Source organism: Platichthys flesus, chromosome 24 (genome assembly GCF_949316205.1).
Source record: "Platichthys flesus chromosome 24, fPlaFle2.1, whole genome shotgun sequence".
NCBI lineage: Eukaryota > Metazoa > Chordata > Actinopteri > Pleuronectiformes > Pleuronectidae > Platichthys > Platichthys flesus.
In genome coordinates, this window is record NC_084968.1 from 9037067 (window position 1) to 9057870 (window position 20804).

The following is a 20804-nucleotide window of genomic DNA, read 5'->3' on the forward strand; positions in this document are numbered from 1 at the left end:
GATTGATTAGGTGCTTCACCCTGCGAGTGATGCTGCCGCTCGGGAAGGGGAGGAAGCGAGACGGAGCGAGCGATGGGGGTGGGGGGGGGGTTCTGATTTAAAAATTACTGTTTCCTGCAGCCGCGTCACATTTTGTACGTGTAGGTGTATGCGCCAGATAGCAGTATTCCTCTGGGGAGAACCCCCCCCCCCCCCTCCCCCCCATTCCAATGCATAATGTATTGCAGTGAGCACATGCGAGCGCAAACACACATGTGAGTGTGAGCGAACCACAGGGGAGGGAACAAAAGAAGAGCGCCGCCGTTAAGCACAGATACGTTCGGCCTTTAATCTGTCGATGCCACCCGGCACACGAGATTGCACCACCCTTTGGGTTCTTATGGTATATAGGGCAAGCACCCCACCCCCACACACACACTTCAACCTACTATTATCCATGCTGAGTCGAACCCCTTTGAGTAATATCTCTCCGGGATTCGGTCTGAGCGTGGACTGTGTCTCCATACTCGATATGATCAATCCCTGCGTGTATGAACACATGAGGACTACCTGCAGTAAAAAAAACAATTAAGAGCCGAGTGCTTCATCTGCTCTGTGGATAAAAAAAGGACTTGATATGATTCAAATGGCTCCACAGATAAAAAAGAGAAGTTTGCGGAAACCCAAGAAATAAACAAAGGGATGAATATGCATGAAATGGTATTTAAATTGTCATTTAAATCAATTTTTGTGTTCTTCATTATGTAAGTAAACACTCCAGCACGGGGCTTTAATTGGTATTAATTCATGCTTTTTGCCCCTCCGGGTTATTACACTGCAGCAAAGATTACAGTTGCAGGAGCGTGAGGGGGGGGGGGGGGATTTGTTTTTCTGCGAACACGCTGTGCCACCGTAAACAAACCATTACAACCTAATCCAGTGAGTCGAGCGAGGATGCTTTTGATGAAATGGAGTGAAGACAAATTCCAACAAGGACAAAGTGAGCGTTGGCCTCAGTTTCCTTGTTTTCCTCTCAACCCGCCTAAACTCCAAACAAGGCCGGAGATTTCCACGCGCGGCTTTCATGAAGAACACAAAAAAAGGGGAAATTTCATCAACAGCCAATATGCCTCTTTGTGCAAATTGTGTTCCATGGTCTCTCCTCCCGTTCCGGCTCGTTTCAAGTTGGAAAAAAAAGACCAGCCTCTAACTAATTATGGGTTATTGCGTGTGCAAGTGATGGAGTGTGGAGTGGAGTGGGATGTTGGGTTAATTTAGCTGTTTGCCACTGATTGAGGTCATTTCAGATAGAGTGCTTTATTTTTTTACAAACCAACGCAATCATCAACAAACATCCCGATGTTCCAGGGCGGAATGAGTTTTTTTATTTTTTGCCGTTTGGTCGTGACTGGTGGTGTTAGCCTGGTGGCCAGTAGCCTCGTGCTGGAGTTCACCTCCATTCCACTATTAATCCCAGAAGCATAAGTAGAACCCCAGGGATCTATTCACACCGCGATATCGCCTGTTTTTTTTATTCATTACAAGAGAATGGATTTTCCAAGTGCCCTTGTTATTGGTTTGTCATCTATCTCACGTGACAGGATGACGGAGAGCTTGTTCCTTTGGCCGAGCTGCGATTGGCGGTGACACACGTGTTCACGTACATGCTGCTTCCTAAAGTTAAGGAGGAGATAAGGGGGGGGAAACTGTGCAATGGACAGTGCATGTAGAAATGTTACGTCTGTTTTTTAATCCTCAAGGTTTCAAAACAGTGGCCGGCGGGGAACCAGTTTATTTTTTGATATTTGCTTTTTATGATTAGATATTTGCTTTTTATGATTAGAAAAATGCTGGTTGCTGTCAACCAGGGTCACAGACAAACAAAAACAATGAACAGTCGGCTCAAGTGTTTATCATAGGAGACTACACAAATACATTACAGGTACTTTCCATTTACTCAAGGAGGACGACTAGACTGAACTGCAGTTGGGAGGTACTTTTTGCTTTCTTTTGTTTGGCTGATTTATATTTAATCCCTCTGTTTATCTGGAGCTACAGTTGTTGAATTTCAAAATTGGATGATTTTGTCTCAAAAGCATATATCATCTAATAAAATACACAATGTGATATATTCAGTCTGCTTCTCTCTTTCGAGTGAAATAATCAATACCTACCTATTTTTCCGTAGAGATAACCCTACTTTGTACATTTGCTTATATTTTTTGAATTAGATGCTCCGGTCATTTTTAAACTATATTATCATTTAGTTATCAATGGCTGATTGGTGGAAAGAGGTGTTTTAAGAATAGTAACTTTCGATAAAACGTGTCCATAAAATATAAACTTTGTATTTGTGTTTGTTATTCGGAGATCGGTGAAGGCTGCTCTGCACTTTGTCTCAGTTCACCGTGCTAAACTTAGCCCGGCTGCTTCCATTTGATGCTCTTTGGTAAGAGAGGAGAAAAGTGAGTTGGGGGGGGGGAGACCTCGCTCCCCCCCACCCGAGACGAGAAAAATCGTCTGTTGTGTCTTTTTCTTTGACCTCAATTACTATCGGGGCACGTGTAACTACGGGGCATGTTGAGTCATGCCTGTGCTGGAAGTCCTGTGTGAGTCTGTGTGTGTCAGAGTGTATCTCCGATGTGTTTGTGCTCATTAAAGCCTCGGAGGCAGCGTACAGTAGGTGGGGGCCAAGGTGCATTAGTCTTGGCTGAGATGTTCTTCCCTTCAGTGGTGCCGGCACATGTGGGTGGGTCACAGGAAGGAGGGAGGGAGGGAGGGAAAGGAGAGGAAACAGCAAAACCATGTCAGACATGACGGGAGCCGCACAAAGCCCGGCTCACTGTCAGGAGCCACCGGCCGCGACAGCTGCCAGCGCCACACACTCCCCTCCGGCCCCGGGCCGCCTGACAGAACGCCACCGTGCCGACCGGAAGCAGGACACGTCGCTCTGCTCTGTTTCCACTCGGGGGAAGAAACAAACTGGAAAATCGCTCGATTTGGCTCAGAATTGTTTTTTTTCCCCTTTTTTCTTTAACACAAAATTCCAATTAAATCTGGTGAATTTTTGGAATTTGAATATAAATGCAAAACGGCAGATTCCTCCTAAGCCAGAGAGGATTTGAACGGTTTTGAACATCACTTCCTATTCTCTACTCCTTTTTTTTTTTTTTACATTTTTTCTCCTCTTCACAGCCATGCACCTAATGAATTGAAGTAGTGATAAATTAAATGGAAGTGCCCGCCGGACGGAGACGTTTCTTCACCTCTGTGTTCCCGAGCATGTGAACCGAGGCTTTATGGAGTTGTGTATTTGTTTCGGTCGCGTGTGCACGAACACCAGGTGACCGTCTCCCGGAGCCGCATCACACGGGGAAGCTGCTGCGCTCGGCACATTTCTCCCCTGTCCAGCGACCGATTTATTAACTTTCACAGTTATTAACTTTTATTGTGTCAATACATCGTTACGGGGGGGGATGGGGAAAGGAGAAGCTCTACGACTGCTCTCTCGGTTTCATAAACGATTGATGTCTCCCGTTGGTTCCTCATGGAAAACCGTCAGATATATTCACCGGTTGAGGATGATTGAAGAAGTCGCAGCAGTTTATTGCAGCTGCTCAGTCTCTCTCTCTCTCTCCCTCTGTAGCGATTCTGTTAACACCAAAGTGCTAATTTCCCCACTGGCGTCGCGGCCAGTTTGATTGACAGCTTTCGAAAGTCGCATTTGCATGTTGCCGCCCTGCACAAAAAAGAAAATAAAAACCAACATCAGTCTTTTCCCTCGGCTGGAATTTTGCAAGCGCGCGGCGCGTTGCCAGTTAACGTGTTCAGATGTGTGTCAGCGGAAGCAAAACAAATGGCTCGGTCATGGGCCTGCGTTTGGAATGGACATATCCGGATCCTGTCGCGATGAGTAATGCTGATGGTGCTTAGCGGCGGCGTCAGGTCAACGTGTCATAAGCCATCAAGTCGATTCGGAGGAAAAAAACAACAACAATTCTTTCTCAGAAGTTGCCCCCCCGACCGGCGTGAAGGAGCGATGGCACCGATTCCAGGTTTCTGCAGCCACTGCTTCTCATCGATGGCGTTCTCTTTAAACGCTCGATCTCTGACAGTTCACTTCCTGGATCACTCACTCCTCGTCAAAGCCCCTGAGAATTTGCTTGCCTACCGCCATATGTAAACGTAATTTACTAGGCAGAACAATTTGCCAGAACTGTTTCTCACTCCAGGATAAATAATCCCTTATGCATTATTGAAGACGCTCAGAAGATTTCTCCTCCTTGTCGCCAATTGACTTTTTTTCGAGGCCAGAAAATGTCATTTGTTGCAAACTAGGAAGTGGGTGTGACAGGCTCCCATTGGTCTAATCAAATAACGTGGGATCCGGACTCGTGGGCTAATGCATCACTAGCTGTGGGGGCCAGGGCCCGTCCAGCAGACATTTGATCTGTTGAATCAGCTCCCTTTGCCTTCCCCTCCTCTCGCATCCATTTATCTTACATTGATTCAGTAGAGTTCATTTGAATTTCAACCCCTCACACACACACACACACACACGCATGCACGCACACACACACACACACACACACACACACACACACACTTGCACGCAAAGTTTAAACTTTGCATCATTTGCTACAAAATCTGAGCCTTTCGTTTTAAGGGGATACAAAATGGGATCTCGCAAATTAACAGGCCCTTTACCAGAAACATATTTGGTGCTTTGCCAGACAATGAATGCAGAAGAGACCATTATTTATTTATTCCCCCCGGCACATCTCTTAAAGTCTGAAAACAACTTAAAACCCTGTTTTCTTTTTGTCGGGAACCCGTGTGGTGGTTGAACCTCGCTGTCGCCCACTTTTTCTCGGGTGTTGAAATGAAAAAAATAAACTGGTTCCCCGCCGGCCACTGTTTTGTTACTAATGATGACTTTTAAATGTCATTGTAGCTCCGCCCCTGTCTGCACTCCGGTGCCCTGCTGGTTCCCGTGGAGGTAATGGGTCTGAGCTCGGTGTCAGCTGACCCAGGAATACGCTCGGGCTTTTAAACTGCGACAAAAAAAAAACAATGTCTCCGCATCACAATTAACAAACCCACAATCAAAACTCTGAACCATTCCCCCCCCCCCTCAGAGTGATTTTTAAAAGCTCTGCGGGGGAGCGGCATTTTCCGAAACGGCCATTTTTCTCCCTGACCTTTCTCTTTGCCCTTTTCTCTGAGTAATTGCGTTTTTTTTTTATTTATTTTTTTAGGAAATATTCATTTGTGAATTATGTCAGTCGCCACCGTCCTGATTAAAAGTAAACCAGTGGTCTGTTGGTGCGAAAGTGGTGGAAGTATCCAGCGAACCCCCCCCCCCCCCCCCCCCCCCCCCGCTTAGATTCAGCAGTGCACTTGTCAGAAGAATTATCCGGGGGGAATCTGCAGTGGAGAGATACACACTGCATATAAACGCTCCTCCTCCGAAGCAGAAGTCGCTGCAGACGGAGGAAGAGAGATGAAGTGAGCAGAACACGGGAACTCGGATAAGACAATGGAGTTTCAATAACAGCTTTTTTCGATTTCCGATAGCTCCGCGCCGCGACGTGCTCCGGTTAGACGGCGGCGGCGGCGGCATACCTGCGAAGTGGGACAGGACGCCGTCTCTGGCGCCCGAGGAATATGAGCCCTATCAATCACCGCCCCCCCCCCCCCCCCCCCCGGGCACAAATGTAATTACACTACGGTTGTTGACTAGCCGGGTAATCCGAGACATCACTGGCATGCGTGGACTCACTTGCATTAGGGGATTGCCGGTGCCCATGCTGATGGGGCCGCGCTCGCCTTTCCCTTTTGAGGACACTGGCATGAATCAAGCCCTTGTCACTGCAGGGTCGCGAAACTTAAAGCACTTCTTCCAACCTTTTTAACAAATCACACACATCTCCTTAATCAATTTCCCTGACGGACGCTTGTATACGATTCTTAATTTTGTGTTTTTTTTTTTTCATCCTGCTCCCGAAAGAAGGGATCCACCCACAAAAAGAAATCGATAAACAAAAAAGGCAAGATTCTCCTTTTTTTCAATTAATCCCCTTGTGGTTATGCACTCGGAGGAGTCCACTCTTGTTCCCCCTTCTTTCTTCGCCGTCGTCAGCCTCACAGAAGTTTGGCGCGATCCGGACCAGCACTTTTTCAAGGGGGGGGGGGGGGGGGGGGGGCGGAATAAATCTGCCCATTAAGAGGAGGATAATTGATGGCTCTCATCACCAAATGGAACACAATTATTTCCGATCGGTGCCCGTTTCAGTGGCACGCACCGCTGTGCTGAAGGCTTGGATGATTTATGAGACAAAATCAAATGACACGATGATGAGCGGCTGCTTCTGTTGTCTCACCTCAGTGTGTGGCTTTGTATTTTCTGCAATGGAGATTTTTATTTTTATTTGAGCTGTATTTTAACTGCTACGGAAAACAGCAGATTCTAGATACTCAAAATAATTTCTTCTAAGGACCACCTGTACCTTAGCCTATATCATGAACTCTTATACTACATTCCTGTTTTTCTTTTTATGTAAGGATATCATTTGAAAAGTAATTAATTGTTTATATTAAAGTTTACAATACCTACAAAAAATGTCAACATAAAACTTTCTTAAACTGGTAATCAGACATTCAGTAAATTAAATCTGCTTTAATTGGTTTATTTTTTGCTTTGACCTTTTATTTTTTACTCTGCTTTTTAAGATGCTTATAACACAGTTCTCTTATACAGGTTTAATCTTTATTTGTATTATTTAATTATTAATATTGTCGACAGATGTGTGTGCAGGAATGTGTGTGTGCTATTTTTCACAACGACAATAAATCTTTCCTATTCCAAGTCGCCAAAGTATGAAACCCTGGATTTTGGGGATTTTAAATTCCAGCTCAGACTTTTATTTAAAAAACAACTTTCCTTGTTGATCCCGGGAGAAATGTGCCGATTACTCATCATATTGATCTCAGGTGATGTGGCCCGGCCTTCTTCTCACACGTGGAAACAGTCTCTCTCTCTCTCTCTCTCTCTCTCTGGCTGCCACTCGCCCCGTCCTTTGTGATGAACGTCATCTCGCTCGTCTGAAAGGATGTTTATAAGAAAAATCCATAACCGCCACAGTCCTCCTCCTGTCGCCCAGGCCAATGTTTACGAATCGCGCTTATTTTTGTTAGTCTCGCTGTAAACACACAACACCCCCGGTCGGCTGTGCGCCGTGCACGTGCCGGCTCGGTGCACGAGTCCAGGCCTCTGCAGACGTGCGTGGGCGTGTGCCTGTGCGACGGAGAGGGAGAAGTGCAAAGCTCCAGGCCGCCGCCGCCACTCGCCCCCCGCTCGCCCTCCCGGCCATTTTGGCTTCGCACTGAACAGTCGACTTTTGCCAAACACACTCTCGGCTCTGGCTGGAGGCAAACGAGCACCTCCTGTTCGCATGTAGCTTCACTTAAGTGCACCGTGTCACCTTCGAATACAGTGGAGCAGCCTGTGTGGTTTATAGATTCTGCTGGTGTTGTGGGGGGGGGGGGGTTAACAATTTAAATGGTTTCTTTGTCTTTGTGTTTCTGCCTGTCTCTAATTCCTCAGCCGAACGCGCCTGTAATGAACCTTTATTTTTTCCTCGTTGTTCAGATGCCAACGGCGCGTCTCTCTCCTTACGTTTGATTTGTGTCAGTCTCCCTCTCCACCCCCCCTCCCCCCTCCCCTGGCCTCTCGAGGGGCCCTTTGTTATATTGCTCATCCTCCCACTCCGCGCCGGGCAGCATCCTGTCCGCCCACACTCTCAGACCAGGGGTGGACAACCTCTTCTCACATGTCTCCGAGTCAGACCTTTTGATTGCAAGGGGGCCGCCCATCTGTTCTCCTGTTTCCCGGCAGGAATATATAGATTCTTTTTTACTGTTGTTATTTATTCAACACTGAGTGCAACTCCCGCATGAAGTTTTTTTCACAGTTAAGAGCGGAAAACCTTCATCCAGAGTAGAGAAGAGATTATGTAAAATGTCTAATACTAATTTTGTGTGTGTTGTGTTCTTTTCTTTTCGCTGTGCAGCCTTTAGTCGAGCGCCCATCCCCATGGCCGTGGTGAGGAGGGAGCTGTCGTGCGAGAGCTACCCCATCGAGCTGCGCTGCCCGGGCACCGACGTCATCATGATCGAGAGCGCCAACTACGGCCGCACCGACGATAAGATCTGCGACGCCGACCCGGCGCAGATGGAGAACACGAGGTGTTACCTGCCTGACGCCTACAAGATCATGTCCCAAAGGTAAGGAGGCATTATCCCTGTAACACACAATATGTAGAAGAAGAATATTTGATTCAGCAGATGTAGTACTTGATGGAATTATTTAAAACCCCTCTTTCTTTTGTAGTCATTGTAAAGATCGATCAACGATAGTAACACAAAAAGAGTTGTTTGGAACGTGACTATTTGGATGTTTTGCACACACACACACAAGATTACACAAACTCACACTCGCAGGTAAAATGTTTAATCCTGTTGAGTCATTGAATGAAGTAGCTGTTTTTTGAAGAAACATCATCAGTCCTCAGGTAATGAGATGCTGTTATTCACACCTCAGCTTTTCCCCAAGCAGAAATAAATGCACTTCTGCTTGAGACCAGTTTCTCTTCCTGCAGTAACAATCAATTCATGTTTACATGGGTAAGACAGCAATGTTATGATATGAAACAGATTTAGACAACACGCATGCACCCAGCAATTTCGGTTTACATTAATCCAAAGGTCATACAGTGGAAAATATCTAAATGAATGTGGAGTATTGTGAGTGTAGTCCCATCGTGTACACACACATATATACGTTTGAATCACAATATAACATCCTACTGAGTATTCACAGTACATCGGAGCGTGTGTATGTTGACATGGGTCTTAATCACACTGTGCTCTGTTACATGTAGATACAGGTGAAACGTTCTGTCAGCAGCTCATGTCAACGTCATTATAGAAATAAGAAAGGTCAGGACATTGCTGCCCATGAATATATATTTTCTATATTGTTTTAAATGGAGAACTTAATGTTATGTTAAGACGGGCGGCTTTTCTTTTGAATATTATAAATACACACGCTTCTCTCTGGGTAAACACGATGGTGTATATATAGTTTAATTAAGTCAAGAATCCCAAAGAGCATGAACCTCATTATACCTGCTTGTCTACACCAGCCGCAGATTTCTTCTGGCACAAATCAATGTTGATTTGAAAACACTATGAATACATCGGCAGGTGTTTTGTCAGAACACGAATGTGCTTGATGAGCACTGCTGCCAGACCCGAGCCTTGTTTGGACCCTGCTGTGCCGAAACGGGGACATGGAGCCTGATCTGAACCAGCACACAGAAGTGACCAGCAGCTTCAGAGCCACAAGGGGGCAGGTCGGAGAGGGTCGAGTGTTTTTTACCTTCACAAAAGTCTCTATGTCGGGAGTAGAAGCCTTGTTTCTCTAGAGTCTGAGTCATTTGGTGGATTTGTTCCCTATGGAGTTTTCCCGCCGGTTTAGACTAACCGACCTGACCCATCGATGGTACCGTGAGTGCCCCTGTACGCAGTGTAAATGCAATGTTCCCCGAAGAGACACGGACGCTCCTCTTTCTGTTTCCTCTCCCGAGTTGTCGGTTGCTGAAGATCCACACACAGCCACGACAAAAACGAGGTGTGAACGGAGCCGTGGCTCCAAGACGAAGGTCCGAACCCTGGATGTGAACTATCGCCCACAGCCCTAATAAGGAGGAGCTTCAGGACTTTAACCAAGTCGTCTGGTTACAAGAGAGTGTGAGAGCTCAGGGCGAGTGAATATATGCGGAGTCAAACTTGCACAGTCTTGTGTTGACTTATTGCAGCACTTAGAGCAGAACTGAAGACTCCTCTCGTGGATATCGTTCTCTGAATAGTTTCTCTTGCCTTTGAGGTCAAAACGCCCTTGAGCTCTCAGACGGAACGGAGTTCATCTAAATTGCTGCTCTGCGTTTACATTTCTCTTTCTCTCTTTAGTGGCCCAGCTTAACGTATGTCCACCTCTTTCTGTCTCCAAAGCTTCAGCTCCCACATCGTGGAGTCTGAGGATCCTAACGGGGCCGCGTCTGACAATTGCTCTCGGCTTTTTTAGTCTGGTGCCACGGAGTTCGGATAATCAGCCGCGTGAAAGGCAGCTGACGGTTAAAAAGAGGTCGTTTGAAACTTGTTGTCAGATAATTGTTGCACCCTGTAGCTCCGTTGTTCTGCTGCCGCCCACTCAGACTCACAATCCCCGCAGGAATGAATCAATGGGCCTGCTCCTGTCAAGAACACAAAACTCACATAGCGTTCGAGGGAAAATCACTTTTTTTTTTTTCTTACCATCTCGATGCTAACGAGCTTCACACTGACGCGAAAAAGGTAACCACAACCCGATTCCCGCCTTTTGTCTTGGGAGAGATGGATGGAAGGTGTGGGTGGAATGGAAATCGTTCTTTAAAAGGAGGGCGCCGATGGCAGCGTGAGGATTCAATGATATTTGTAACACAACGCCACATTAGCATGCCATGGTTAGAATGGGGAAAAACAAAACACAAAAAAAAATGTAATGCCGCCCCCGACTATTTCATTGTTGGGCTGTCAGAGCCGTTGCTAGGTACCTGCGGCTAAGCTCACGGGGGTTAAAAATAAATAACACAAACGGCAACAAGCCATTTGAACAGCCTCCATCCAACAGTGATGGAGGCAGAGGTCACAGCCGGGGCACGGAGAGCCGACTCCATGTATGAAGTGTAATGAAAAAACAACGACAAATACATGAAGTTATTTTAGTTTAGTTCGGTTAGTCGATTATCAGCAGTCATTAATATTTCAGATGGATTTCCCCCTCGAATTTCATAATCTCTCTCTATACACCATGCATTATGTCGACACAAACATACACACACACACACACACACACACACACACACACACACACACACACACACTATAACTTAATATCTAGAAAGAACCCAAACAATGTAATGAATCTGATTAAAGCATATACTCTATATCCAGGGACTACTCAGAACCCACTTAGACTTTATTTTGAAGCGTAATGCTGAAATAGTTAAAATTAACTTTTTACTCTCAAACTACACGCACATACCTTAGAATGGTGAAGAAAAACTGAATATTAGAAATGTTCCCAATTATAAAAAAAACTGTAAACAATTAATATGAACACAATTCTTACTATTGCAGTTGTTAGACGCTTTAGAATTGAGGCCAAACTGATCAAACCTGTCACTGAGGGGTTCCTGATCACTTCTGTTACCAAGAAGTTTGTCCAGCTCTGGAATGACTCTGTTGTTCCGAATTCCTCCCATTTATTAGTGGAATAGTTTTCCATGCAGCATCATATTTTATATTTGTTGTTGCCTTTCCAGATCTGTGCCTGGAGACACTTCCTTTGCAGGGACCTGATTTCCCCTAATGGTGTTTTTTCCATGAGTCGTTTGATTTCCTGTTTATTGGCGATGGAAAACAAAACCAACACAGAAAATGGCCACGCTTCATTTATGTTGTTGTTTGTGATGGCGAATTGGCATAAATACTTATTTGTGTATAGAAATTGCTGATTCAATTAATCAATAATCAGTTGGGACACATTTGGTGGCTCAAATATAGGAGACTAATCTAATTTCAACCTGGTTAAAGTGTCATAATCTAAATATGACCGTAATTGGGTTAAACTCTAATTAGCATGATTGTGGGTGCGGTGACAGCATTTTGCTTTTGAGCCGTTTTCCTCCTCCCCCGTTGTAGCCGGTGTCTAACACCTGCCTCTCCCCTGCGGGCACCGGTTAAGTCGCGGTGACTGGCAAGCGAGGTAGTTAGCATTCACATCTCGTGTGAAGAGGAGCCAAGCGGCCGCCGGCTCCGTCCCATGTGCCAGCCGCGCATCCGTCTCCGGCAAACGCCCAGTGGTGTCACCGATTCTCCCGGGCTGTCGATACACATTCAGGCAGTTCAAACCGGCGGCGCCTATAGGTGGAGCCGAGTTGCCAGCTCGATGGCGGCTAATGAAGCTGTTATTGAAACCTGCTACCAAACATCCATTTAGCACAATTGGAGAGCATTTGCATATTACACACAAACACACACACACTAACCCACACACACACACACACTCCAGGCTGCTCTGTGTGATTTCTATAATCACTGCTCTTCCCTTGTGGGATATTTCTGGAGCTTATTGTTTGGGAGCTGAGGCGTCTGTTGTCTCTGCTCCTCTCCAGCACACGCGTCCAGATCCACTTCCACTTCCCCCCGATCTTTGAATTTCGCCGGGGAGTCCGGACACTCGTGTGTTATCAAACACTGAACCTTTCTCTCATCACAGCCCCACAGTGTCCCTTGCCCCCCCCCCTCCCCCCCTCCCCAAGGCGCCGTGGCCTTCACGGACAGTAATTACAGGCTGTATCAAAGCTATACATCACCTGGTATCACAGGAGACCTCGGCAGGCACCTGAAGGGACGGCAGATAGCTTTGTGGCAGGCTGGTGCGTGACCCCTGAAGGAGAGAAGCAGGTCAGGAAGGAGCAGAACCCCTACACTCCCCCGAGCAGCCGCATCCAAACACACAAACACACAAACACATTCCTCTCTCCGTCTATTCAACCCCTCCTTCTTTCATTTTTTGTCTGCGGCTTCCCTCCGCGTCGCCCTGTCATCAAACTTCAAGCAACAAAGACAAAACATGTTGTCATCGTCTGGCGGTTTGTGTGTTTACGCACACGACACAAATGAAGGTTAATAGACACAACCGCTTGATGAGTCTCCCGAGGACGATGGAAAACCAGACGGATGCAACCTGTGGTTTTTTGGACCTAATGGCCCTGTGACAGTTGACATGTGACAGCCTCTCCTGTTAATGACATTAATGTGGAAAACAAATGCCTCCGGGCCCATTATTTACTCCCGGCGCACTTTGAGCCGGCTGCACAAGACAAACGACTCCGCTGCCGTCAGTCGAGACCGTGTGCTGACAGGGCGACGGGAGTGATTGAGGGATAAGGGAGGAGGAGCAGATGGGGAGGATCCCTTTGTCCTTCGCGGATGATCTTTCCCATACGTTTGCCGTTCTCATTATCCTTGGCTTTTGACCTTATTTCAGACTTGAAGGATTTGATGAGATATTTGTTTGAGCAGTGGGGTGGGGGTGGGGGGGGGGGGCAGGATTAGCCGTCGAATCTCCTTTCGGCCCTGCGCCCATCTTCATTTAAATCCCCTCATTTCGAGCCGGATATTAGGGGTGTGGGCTCTTTGAGTGGAAAAGGAGAAATCTGAGGTCTGTCGCCAGCAAATTCAAGGATGTGGAAAGTAGTTTCTCAAGTGGGTTATGAAAGTCACTAATGTTCCTGTTAACTTCTTGTGGTCAGCCCTGTCCTCACTTCCCCTGTCAGAGATGTGCAGCGTAAAGGAATTAATCTATTTATTAATGTTTTTATTTCTGCATAATTTAAATGGGATGCTGCATCAAATAAAACATCATAAAGAGAACGCAACACTGATCTGTGCAAGGAGCCCGATTTTCCGTGTTTTAAATGAGTAATTATTCCCGAGTATGCCGCCGTTAAAAAGTAAACTGGCTGTTTGAATGTGCATAAATGTGTTGATTGTAGACAATTTCTCTCAAGTTGCACCTTGGGAAATGTAGGAACCAGTGTTTATTGAAGCTTGAGCCAAATAAAGTGAGGATATCTGGGTATTATTTGATATAAGTGAGTCTCCTCCTATGGAAGTGCAATGCTTGAGTTTTTGTAGCCTTCATATTTATTCCGTGGCCTGGAAATAAAATGAATGCAGTCTTTAATTCCAGCAAACAGGCATTGACATTAAGAGAGATGTGATCAAGCTGAGCAGATGTGAGAGTAATGCGGCCATTGTTCATGCATGACCCCCAGAGCCTAGAACAGCAAGTGGCCTCTTTTGTTAAAAGGTACGTTTTACATCAACGTATTGAGATGTCAGATGTGAAAAAACGATACACGACTTCCATGTCGAAAGTGCAAATATCACAGAGGTGTTCTATCAAAGGGTTGCTTTCCACAGATTGTGATAAAAGAGGCGCCGCGGCCCTTTAATTCCACTGTTGCAGCATTTAGCGATTTGAGTCCTAGTGGACCACTCGTACTGGAAACACAAGATATATTCCAGCACTTAACAGCACACAGGGTATTACATTATATCAAGTGCATACTTTGCATCAATCACTCAGCAGAGTTTCCATGAGGTTCTGACTGCGATCCTCCCGCCTCTTTTTGCAAGAGTCATTGGTTTGTCTAGTTTCCTCCCGGCTCCAGGCTGTTTTTCTATGAAACAATTTTGCGTTGAGCACCTGACAATTACCGAACAAAGACCAAGAGAGATGAGCGCAGCGGGGGGGCAACTGCCTGTTGTTTGACTATGAGCAAGTAGAGGAGGGTGGGCGTTTCTGCAGCCAACGTTAATATGCAAAATGATATTAATAAAAATGAGAGAAAGTCACCCCCACCTTTTGCTCTGAAACAAACAAGCAGAAAAACAAACACGTTTCTAGCCTCTTGGGATTACTGCGGGAATTTAAACCGTCTTCCCATCTGTCCGTTCACCCCCCCCCCCCCCCCCCTCCGCCCTGCCCTTAACGTAACCCGCTTTTCCGCAAATCAAAAAAGGTTTAGTTTTTGACTTTCATTATCCTGTCTCGTTTCTGGTTTTTCCATTCCTGCTCCCGTACTCATCGGTAAGAACCTGCCGCTTTTAATTTTCGGCCCAATTAGCCGCTGGTGTTTTCAAGCCGGCTCAGCCCGGTTCTCCTGACACGGCCGTACACACTGATTAGACGGAGGACGAATCCCGGGGTGGAACATTGGGAAATGCTTAAGGACGTGTCCGCGGCATGAGGAGGATTGGGATCTCTCAGGAGAAACCGAACTAAAAGAATAAAGGAGGGGATTGACTCTGCCCATGCCACTGGTTTGAATCGACCGTAACAGGGTCTATTTCTGGATTCCCAGCCGAATGCCCTATAGACTTTATTACGCCCTGTACAAGTTTATCGCTTTGCAAAAGAATCCAGAACTTTGTCCTTTTCTCACAAAATGTTGTTTTATACTTGGCCTCCTTGGCGTTACCCAGAGGAAGCCCGGAGCTGGCTGCAGGCTCTTCTGGTGTCAGATTAATAGCCGTCACAGTGGTGGCTGACTAAACATTGGGTTTTATAACGTGTAGAATAAAAAAAATAAAAAAAATGGAAGTGGGAGGCCTCAGTCCATTTGTCAGCCATGGGAGTGAGTTTCACTTGGATGGGTCCAAACAGTAAAGGAAGGGCTAATTCAGACGGGAGCAGGTGGTTAGTCAGAGTGCATGGAGCAGAGTTCTCCCTTCCCTCTGTCTGAAATGTTCCCTGCTCCGCTCCACCGGCTTTCATCCATGTTCTTCTTCTGCGTCTTCCTTTTTTTAATAGGCAGGTGCCAACATACACATTTTATGTCTCCTGGTCCGCCTCTTCCTTCTGCCCTTAAGTCCTGGATCCACCCCCCCCCCCCTTTCCAACATGGAGAGTACATGCAACTTCTACCGACCTTTAAAGACTTTGCCTGCTATTCATCATCTTAGCTGCCAAGATAAAAACAACATCCCTTCACTCCTTCTCCTGATTCATGGTTCGGATTTTTGGAACGAGATCCAAAAGTTCTTTCATCTGTGCAGTCGACCCCTCTCCGTAAAAAAAAAATGACTCCCACTCCGATCTTCAGATGAATATCTGCGATTGTCAAGTTGTGGTGCTTTAATTGAGGGTCTGAGTGGAAGGAGTGATCCTGAGGAATGTCTGCTTGAGGGACGGTTAACAGAGGTGGACGTAATTTATGCCAAATATTTATTTTTAGCGATGCTTTTATCCATCTATGTTTTGGTCCAGTGGAAAGCTTGCATTGCAGAAATTGTGGTTTAATTCAAGTCCTGTGCAAAGTTGGTGAGGTTATTAAAATTTGCTGAACCTATCTGCATAGAAATGGATACAAATTGCTGATTTTGTATCGATATACAACCGGACTGTGACACTCCAATTGGAATGCAACAAGGTTCACCAAATTAAAAAAAACTTGATTTGAGGTTTTGTTTCAAACTTTAACTTGAAACAATTAACAACCAAACAATATTCATGTCCATTGTGTGGCAACTTTCACACCTGTTAACAAAGCATTACAAACTGTAAGCTTTAGGACATGGTGATTTATTAATTGACGTGTTCTTGGACAAAGTAAAAACAGTCTTGAGTCAATGTCTCTCATTTTTTTTTATGCTTACTTCATAACTCACTTTTCTCTACAATACAAATCCCCCCCCCCCCCCCCCGCCATGGGCAACAGCCGCGTGAGTCATGACCTTCTTTTCAACATCTCTGGCAAGACCAGTGTTGAATTGAATTTTAATAATTTGCGAAATGCCTTTTTAAATGGCAGTATAAAATGACGCGGCGGTGATATGTTTGCGATGGCTTTGATTAAATGGGACGAGGGTGAGCAGGCAGTTCATCTCCTAAAGAGAAGATTTTGCCTGCGTGTCATGTAAACAGGGTTATAATAGAGAATTGTTAGTTTATGCGATGCCACATAAACAGCCTAAACAAACTGCTGTCTCCGTTTTGGCAGGGGCAGCCTCGTCGCTGCGTAAGTAAGCACATCTAATGGAATCCGACCCCATTAATCACTTAAGTGAAACAAAGGCAAACATCAAAATACCGTGAGACATAATTCATTTCATTTTTTTTTACTGCGCGGTCGGCGTGCAAACCGAAGGGGCCACCGTGTCGCCAAATAAAACTTTCAGTGACTCCGCAGACAGCAGGATACATCGCCCGCCTTTGGCACAGAGCATCTGAATATCCCAGAGAACAAAATGATTACCCCCACCACACTCATGCTCTCTGCTTGGGTTGTTGGGGGGGGGGGAGCGTCTTTGTCAATACCTGCTGTGTTTTGCAGGGCAGTTTAAAATGTATATGGCTTCAGTAACTCAGCCAATGAAAGGAAGGCCTCCCAGATATTTATCTTAGTTGTTGGGCTTTTTTTAAATGTTTTATGTGTCACGTCATCCTTTAATAATTCACTGCATCTCATATAAATGTGATACATCATGTTTTACCAGCCAGATTATTATTATTTTTACTCTTTCAAGACTCAAACTTCTCTTTTCCGCAATAACAGGCCACAGCTTTCTCGGTTTTCCCCTCTGTTGTACAACCCCCGGTGTTTGTCACGGGTATTTCAAACTTGTGATTGTGTCGAACATCACTTTAAAAAATGACTCATTTTTAAGAGTTCGGGGGCCGGGTGAGGTTCTGACGTCCCACCGAAACGAGCGGTGACTCAAACTCGGCTGAGAAAGCGTTGAGTTGTTACACATCCCTCTCCACCTCCCTTAATCCCGCTGTCCTCCCCTCTCTCTGTCTCTTCTCCCTCTCCTCTCAATTACTGTTTGAATCCCTCCTTTACCCCTTAGCTCTCCTCTCCACTTTCCTCTATTTCACTTTCACATCTCTCTCTCTCTCTGTGTCTCTCCGTCACTTCACCCTGCTTTCTAATTGGCTTACGCTCGGCATGAACCGAGTGGCCGCTGTTCAAATTCTCTGGGTGCTGTACATGCGAGGACAGCCAAAGTGGGATCTACATTCATGCCATATGCCCCCCCTTCCAAAATCAAGGCAGCGACACAAGCATCGGTTTCACCTCGTTTCCTTTGTGACTCTCACATGGCTGCCCACGGTTAGCACCGCACAAAGGACCGGTCTTATTACCCTGGTCTCATTCAACAGCAGTCTGCTCATTTCCCTTTTGGCGAGAGAATACATTGAGAATTGTGTTGAAGATTTCTCAGATACAAGTTTTTCAGAAATGGCCTTCTTCTGGCCACGGGGATGTTTGTCTCGAATTCACTCACGTGGCTAATTTGAAAAAAGGATAAAACCGAATGTTTAGATCTTTAAACTGAAAAACGATGATGACCGATCGGTGCTCCATTGCATAGCTGCATAATTCGCTTTGATCAATATTTGATAGAGCTTGTACCACTTGAACTCGGTACGGATCCAGTAAGAGACTCGGCAGCTGACCTGGTTCTGGAGGGATTCTGTTGCACTGAGTTGTGCATGTCGTTCAGTGATTTTAAATTCATCGACAGTAAATAGTGACTGAGTGGCTAATTGGCAGTTTGACACCAATAACATCCTCCTTAAATGGGATCTATAGATATTTTTGGCCTTGGTCTGTCATACATCTTACCTTTACAAAGTCTTTAAAGGTCTTGGGGTCCTTCTCTGAATAACTAACCCTAACCCTATATATTCAGGGTCTTCTGATTTGAATATTTAAGGGTAAAAGCTAAGAAAAGTGATATCACTAGCAGTGTGCGTTGCTTCCTTCCTCGCCTTGAGCGTTACCTACCCTGCCCCATTCGTCCTAGCAACAGCTCCATAAAAAAAATGGAAATAATCTCTATTAAAGACCGACATCCTTTTAGACCCAAATGAGTGTGGTTCAAAATTCTGGGCCTGCAAACACCATTCAATAGCATGCGTTCAGAGCGCTCATCCCTCTCCGGGCCTCGTGATTCAGAGAGATGTTTTGTGGCAGTTAACCGCTCCGATGAAAGACCCGTCCTCCATCGACCCCCGGGGCTGATTGTCCGTCCACCTCGGCCGACCGCCCGCTCGTGTCTAGCGGGCACACGCACGCTCCCTTTCCAGGGTTCTGTCTGCCTGGAGTGGCCTCTCCCGCTGGCCCCCACACTTGCTTTGTGAAAGCTAATTATACCGGGGCTATTTTCTGACCAGGGAGCATGTCAATATTACACAGTGGGAGAGCTCTCACTCGCCCCGCGCCGCGTCTTATTCATGAGCCTTAATTCCATCAATGGCCTCCCCCGCCACTGGACCGTGGTTGTGCCGTAGTCGGGTGCGATCTTGAAGGGAAAGTGCTTTTGGAAGCGGCGGAGTAACGCCGCACCATAACGATGCACAACTCGTGTTGCCGCCCACTCACCATTTACAAAAGCGTTTTTTTTAGAATGCACGACAATGGCTTTTGCAGGTGCCGACACAGATCCAATTTTGTCATGTATATGCTCGTTGGAGTGGGGCTGACAGAGAGTGGGAGCTGAATGACTGTGGCGGGGGGGGGGGGGGGGGGGTGGTGATGTGCTTGTTAGGGAATTGAACGGGATGCTTGGCTTGTCTGTGAAGTGCTGTAGCAATTCTGGATTGAAGAAAAGCGATTGGCGAAAATGTATTCATTCCTCAATTCCAATGTTTAAGTGTCTACTTACTTATAACCGGTTATTTACATGTTAATCAGGGCAAACGTAGCCTGAACAAGTGGATTATACATATTTACATTTATGTATATCTCAACTTCTTTTATTTCATGCAATTATTAAGCCTCTTTATGCTGTAATTACTTTGACCATGGAGGCTGTGGATGGATTTACCATCAAACTTGTCGGCTGGATGCAGTTTGGGTCAGGGAAACATTTAGTTGCAGATCACGGACCATTTGCAGTTTCTCTATGAAACATTTGTGAATAATGACATATTTAGAGGGTAGGGAATCGATGAACGTGTAGATTTTGATGTTGATCAACAATCTAGGTGATTTAAATGTGGTTTCATAAGAGAACTGTCGAGCCTTGGCAGAGGTTTGTTCAAATTATATTTATTTTGTGCAGTTTGAGGCTAATCAGTCCAAACATGAGGAGGCCAAGGTCCATAGGAGCCAAACAGGAGCTAGAGAAAAACTCAGGCTGTGGACTAGGCATACTGCTGATGATGCAAATACCTTCTCTAGTGGTACAACTTCACTTTGGCAAAGTCCAGTGGAGTCATAAATTTGGCTTGAATTTGTCTGCATTATATCGTAGATGGAGGGTAACATTTGGCCCCTGACGATTCAGAAGCAGACTTTTCTTTAAGCGCCCTGTTTTGGCTCACGCGGCTAATTATTGTAAATGAAATTAAAGCCTTCAGCTTTTTAATCTATGGCATAAGAGCCATGACAAAGGCTGTGCACGAGGAAGGAGGAGAGAAGGAAAAAGAAGAGAGGCAGAGACTTTTCTTTTTACAGCTGGAGAAAGGCGGGGGGGGGGGGGGGGGGGGGAGGGATGCAGCAGAGATAAAAGATGCCCCTGCCTGCCGACACCGCTGCCGCACAATCAAGTTTCTCATGTCACCTTGAGAAGCTGATGGAATTTACTCAACGTCCACCGGTCCCTGACACTGTTGCTTACAATGCTGTTCGCTCGCAACTTCAAACCCCAATCTGCTGCGGCTCAAATTAGTTACGGGATCAGAATTTGAATTTTGCCTCCGCAGAGATCTCGGTTTGACATCAAACTTTAAAGAGACGTCTTGAGAGGACGCTGCTGCCGGATGTATCCTGGTTGCTTCCTCGGCTGCTTCACCCTCGGCCTGCCCCCCCCGTGGCAACTTGACATGAAAGCGCTCCGAATTGCAGCAAGGCCAATGACCCGCTGTCTGTATATGTATTAAAAGATAACAGAGATCATTGAATTGTTGATTTCAATTGGGAAATTAGCTTGGTGCCCGGAGCATGAAATAATAAAACTCAGCAAGGTAGAAGAGCTTGGGAAACAAACCTACAACTTGTAAACCAAAAAGTCAGATAACAATATAAAACGTAAAAAATTACATAACCCCAGTTGTACATAAAGCCATTAAGGATACTTTACATATTTGTATTAAATTTATTTTTATACAAAATTTATATTCCAGGGTAATTATTGAACCA

The 20804-nt window shown here is 45.8% G+C and overlaps 1 protein-coding gene across 1 annotated transcript in view; it reads left to right on the forward strand.

Annotated features, from left to right (window-relative positions):
• LOC133950059 (adhesion G protein-coupled receptor L3-like) overlaps nt 1-20804 on the forward strand; it is a 187094-nt gene that overhangs the window by 58781 nt on the left and 107509 nt on the right. The window contains exon 4 of the mRNA XM_062384227.1: nt 8052-8265. Within this exon, the coding sequence (XP_062240211.1) occupies nt 8052-8265 (214 nt within the window). The remainder of the gene's footprint in view (nt 1-8051; nt 8266-20804) is intronic.